The 5,182-nt window shown below is 30.9% G+C and overlaps 1 protein-coding gene across 2 annotated transcripts; it reads left to right on the top strand.

Moving 5' to 3' along the window:
• The first annotated feature begins 1,589 nt into the window (after window positions 1-1,589).
• On the top strand, window positions 1,590-4,225 carry LOC111081515. Of its 2 annotated transcripts, none has more exons than XR_002608626.2 (2): window positions 1,590-2,799; window positions 2,861-4,225. XR_002608626.2 is itself a non-coding variant. In XM_022377597.2 (2 exons), exons 1-2 carry the CDS (start codon window positions 2,517-2,519, stop codon window positions 3,807-3,809), a joined length of 1,236 nt encoding a protein of 411 aa, XP_022233289.2. In that variant the 5' UTR covers window positions 2,309-2,516; the 3' UTR covers window positions 3,810-4,215. The 2 variants fall into 2 exon arrangements, 1 of the variants encoding a protein (XP_022233289.2); XM_022377597.2 differs by having other exon boundaries at window positions 2,309-2,803; window positions 2,861-4,215.
• The last annotated feature ends 957 nt before the right edge of the window (window positions 4,226-5,182 follow it).

Here is a 5,182-nt window from a genome sequence, read left to right as displayed (position 1 = left end):
CTTTTAATATTAGATGACTTGATGATGGGTGCATTTAATAAAAATGTATGCGAGCTTTTCACGAGAGGATCTCACCACAGGAACTTATCTGTAATAGTAGTTACACAAAACATATTTCATAAATCATCACATACGCGAGATATTTCTCTAAACACAAAATACATCGTTGCATTCAAAAACCCCAGAGATAAACTGCAATTTCAATGCTTGGCAAGACAAATTTATCCTGAGAACTCTCAGGAACTATTTAGAATATATAAGGAGGTTACAGATGAGCCACATGGTTATTTACTTATTGACCTTACTCAGGGAATAAATGATCTCTTGAGATTTCGAACAGATATTTTTAATTCTGTGTACACAATTTGCTTTGCTGATGAAAATGGTTTACAAAAAGAATCTAAATCGATTGAAAGCGAACAAACATTTATTGTATGTGCTCAAAAGGGCTAACCACAAACTTCGAAATGCAATTATAAGTAATTGTGATATTGAGTCGGTGAAAGCATTAGTGGAAATAGTATTGAACACATTACAAGGAAATCATAAGATATCAAAATCTCAACTATATGCTCTCAAAAAGTATAAAAATGCATTACGTTATATTTCATGTCCAAAACGTTCAATCAATTCCAAGAGAAAAGTTCTCATCCAAAAGGGAGGATTTTTACCAATTCTAATCAGTTCATTGCTTTCGGGGATTTTTGGAAAAATATTAAGCAATGTTTAGAAATACGCATCAATTAAGCAAAGTAATTTTAATGCGTCCGAATGCTTATCAAAAACTAATAAAAGGTGAAAATGAAAACGATTTAATAAATATAACATTTTTACCTATTTTAAATGATAAGAAAACTAGTGACTATAATAAATGGATTAAAATACGTCAAGAATTGTGTTACTATCAAAATAAAAAAAGAAATAAGACAATGGATGTACGACCTAGTCTGAAAACATCACATCCATCATCTAAAACCATTGGAACACAAACACAAGACGACTCAGTCGGGTTTGATGTAATGCCCACAACTGATATTCTTTACAATAAAAATAATGTTAACCCAAAAAAGGATTTCTCAATAGATAATGAGTCACATGATTTACCTAATCTCAGCGACGATGATGATTTAAAGCCTGAAAAAACTTTTAAGTCAACGCATAAAAAACGTAAAGTAAAGGACACTTCATTTTTAGAAACACCATTTTTAGACACTCAAGTATCAAAAATACAAGCAGTATCTAAAGTAAAGCTTACCGATAAGCAGCAAAAACTAAGAGCAAAACTTAAGAGGGATAAAAGTGAACCAAAACCATTACAAGACTTGAAATACGTAAGCGGACGGGAAAAGTTGAGTAGATCTGTTAGAAACAGAGAGCCTTTGCAAATTGGAAAAAACAAAATTAATTGGGTTTCCTACAATTAATAAACGGAGCAGAACATAAAACAAAAAATGACATTTACAACACAGTTTTTCGTTACATTACTCAGTAATGATTCGTTAAATGTCTTTAATGATAACGTTAAGTGTGCATTTACAAACATTGTAAATATTCCTGAAAACATGAATGACGAATGGGAAGTTGGAATCACAGACTTATATCTTAATAAATGTACACCAGTCAATCGTAATAATTCCTCGATTATATCTACCGAAACAACAGAATTCGTTATTAGCTTAGTAAATGGGGAAACATTTAGATATGAAAATGAATCAATTGAGTCTGAAGTTTTTGAAAATGGATTGATTTTTGTTTACACTGACATTATTAAACCAAGATGTGTAGGAAACAAGAGACCCCGATGTCTTCGAGTATTATATTTCAATGGAAAAGAGCAACTCATGCAATTCAAAAATATTGAATATTATCCTATTGAAATATGGTCACCAAAGGAAATTTCAATATTAATTACTGATTCCAAAGGATATAAAGTACCATTTGAATCTTCAACAGTTCCAATATTTATTACTCTACACTTCAGAAAACGAATCGAAATGCTATAAATAAAACTGTACAAATCTAAATTAGTTCAGAGTAGAAATAGTCATCATGACGAGATCTTATCAACAATATTATTTAAATCAATGTGGTGGTGGGTTAAATCATATAGGAAGTCTATATGTGACACCCAGAGTTATCCAACAAGGTAGAGGAATTGGAAATTTTTTTAGTGGGCTTTTTAATTATATAAAACCACTCTTCCTTTCGGGGATAAACGCTATTAAAAATCAAGCCTCTGAAACTGGAAAGGCTGTAATAAATGAGTTTGGTCGAAAACCTTTAAGAAACATTATCCAAGAACAAAGCAAAATTGCATTGCAAAATCTGTCAAATAAAGCAATAAATAAATTTACACGATTCCAAAATGGTGAAGGTAAAAAGAATAAAAAGAGAAGGTCTAGGAAAAAACGAGCTCATTTATCATCTAAACAAGGACGCAAACATACGCAGTCGAGACCAATAAAGAAAAAATCCTCCAAGAAATTAAATATAAAAGATATTTTTTCGAAATCAAAATGACCACCCATATAGAATGTATGAAAAGCGAATTGGATCTGTTTGAACCACATCCCACACAAAGCTCTATTCTGAGAACTGAAGAAGTTTCATACAATCCCATAGCTTCATTGGACAGCGCCTCTTCAATTGAATTCGTTTGCTTAGGAAATGGTGAAACATATCGAGATCTGTCAAGTGTTTACTTAAGACTTGTTGTACAACTAAGAAAAAATGATAATGGAAGCATTGAAGGAGACAATGTTGGAGTAGTGAATAATATTTTACATTCAATGTTCAGAAGTTCGTCTGTATATTTAAATAATATATTGGTTTCTCAGAGTGATAATAACTATCATTATAGATCGTATTTGCAAACGATTTTAAACTATGGTAGTGACGCCACTGAAAGTCACTTAACCACTCAAGGCTATTATCCTAACTATGGTAAATTATTATCTGGTAGATATGTTAATACCGATGGATCCGTTTTGCTTAAAAAAATTTTTCAAAACAGTAATAAGGTTGAACTTTTTGGAAAAGTTAATGGAGATATATTTAATCAACCAAAACTGCTTATAAATAATGTTGATTTAAGAATAACTTTTAACATTGAAAAAACAGCATTTTATTTAATGGAATCTGAAACTGAATCAAATCTAAAGATATTGGAAGCACAACTCTTCATGAACCACATAACTATTAATCCAAGCATTTTATTGGCTCATCATCATGTTTTACAAACTAAAAATGCTATTTATCCATATAGCAAAGCCCAAGTAAAATCATTTACAATATACCCAGGAAATAATACATTATCAATTGACAATGCAGTTATTGGACAGATTCCTAATTTTTTGGCTTTTTGCATGGTAAAAAACAAATCATATTCTGGCAATCGAACTTTGAATCCTTTCAATTTTGAACATTTTAAAATTCAACGCTTTAATCTATTGGTTAATGGTGTGCAAGTACCATCGCAGGCTCTTGAGTTTGATTTCTCGAACTCTGAAAATGCACAAAGCTCTAGAGGTTATAATATGCTATTCAGAGCAAGTGGAATAAGACATTATGATCGAGGCTTGCAAATTACAAAGGAAATGTATGATAAAAATAGTTTTATATTAGCATTTGACTTAACTGCAGACCATTATAATTCAACCCATTGCTCAAACTTAATTTCTCAAGGAGCCATTCGAATTGAAGGACGATTTTCGGAACCTCTTACTGAAGCAGTTACTTGTTTGGTATACTGTGAATATGACTCAATGATTGATATTGATAAACATCGAAATATTCGGGTTCTATTATAAAAATGAATACATTGCAAATCAATAATTTGCTTTCTAAGCATTCAAAAACAAAAAAGGTTTTTAAAGGAGTTTATCCCTCTGATAAGCTTCCTAAAGTAATTTCTAAATATCCTGCTCTAATAATAGCAAACACAGATTCATCACAACGTCCAGGAACTCATTGGGTTGCTTTCTACTTTGAAAGCAAAAATTCAGCTGAATTTTTTGATTCCTATGGTCAATATCCTCAGAAAAAAGAATTTTTACAATTATTAAGAAAAAATTCAATGAAGTTTACATTTAATAAACAATCACTTCAAGGATATTTTTCAAGTACCTGCGGTCATTACTGTATTCTTTATGGAATTTTTAAGAGTAACAATAAAACATTAAATTGTTTTTTAAAACAATTTAAGAAAAATGACTTTAATTATAATGATAAGCTAATAATGAAAATGTTTAAAAAATATGTTTAAAATAAAACAACATAAAATTGTTTTAGAGTAAATATTTATTGCTGTTTTGAACTGGGATTCATTCGCTTATTTAGGTTATAATATTTTATCATTAAGTCTACAGCTTGAGCTTTCTTTGCCGGTAATGTATGACAAAGGCATGTATCAGGTCCATCGGTAGCATCGTCATCACTCCAGGGGCACAGCTTATAGTGAAAGCCGAACTTTGAATACTGGAGCTCCTTTTCCTCCAGATCCTCCAAAATTATCATTAGGTTTTCCAGCGTTTTCAGATGTTCCTCGAAGATCATCTCTTCGAATTGAATAAGGAATAGTTTTATCTGCTTGGCGTACATGCTTCAACTGGCTTCTTGAATCGAATACTGATGTTGGTTTAAAGAGCGTGATCCTTTATATCCACGATGTTGTTCTTTTAAACTTATGTTTTTTCTTTACCTATGTATATATTGTAAATAAGCAATGCCACATCTATCCATCTCTTTTTACCTATGTATATTGAAATATGTTTATTTACATCCATTTATTCCCTTTTTTATTCTTGAAATGTATTGTTGTCTCTTGTTCTCTTACATATATAAGAAGTATTACCTTTAATTATTTATTTCTTCTTTACATATAAATTGGAATTGGGCAGTGCTATACCTAGTCATCTCTTTTCCTTTATATATAAGATGTGAAATTCCATGCTCCTTTAACATCTTAAAGGGTGTTTTTGAGGAAAATTTGGCTACATAACTTTTTGGTAAAAATATCCAAAGATGCTTGTTGTCCTTATCAGTTAAATAAAGGACTACTTTATTTCCAAATGATGTTTTTTTGAGTTTACATCCAATGATCTCGTACTCAAATCCTATACATAGATCCTCAACCTTGGTGTATCCAAGCACCGGCTTTATCTCGTTAAGTATTTCCAGGAAA

The sequence above is a fragment of the Drosophila obscura genome, unplaced genomic scaffold (assembly GCF_018151105.1).
Source record: "Drosophila obscura isolate BZ-5 IFL unplaced genomic scaffold, ASM1815110v1 contig_1, whole genome shotgun sequence".
Classification (NCBI taxonomy): domain Eukaryota; kingdom Metazoa; phylum Arthropoda; class Insecta; order Diptera; family Drosophilidae; genus Drosophila; species Drosophila obscura.
The sequence above is the reverse complement of the archived record's forward strand: the minus strand, read 5'-3'. Positions and strand labels throughout refer to the sequence as shown.

Coding starts and splice junctions, on each gene's coding strand:
- LOC111081515 (XM_022377597.2), top strand. CDS start 2,517: ATGACCACCCATATAGAATGTATGAAAAGCGAATTGGATCTGTTTGAA. Junction 2,804..2,860: donor CATTCAATGTTCAGAAGTTC/GTCTGTATATTT, acceptor CTATCATTATAG/ATCGTATTTGCAAACGATTT.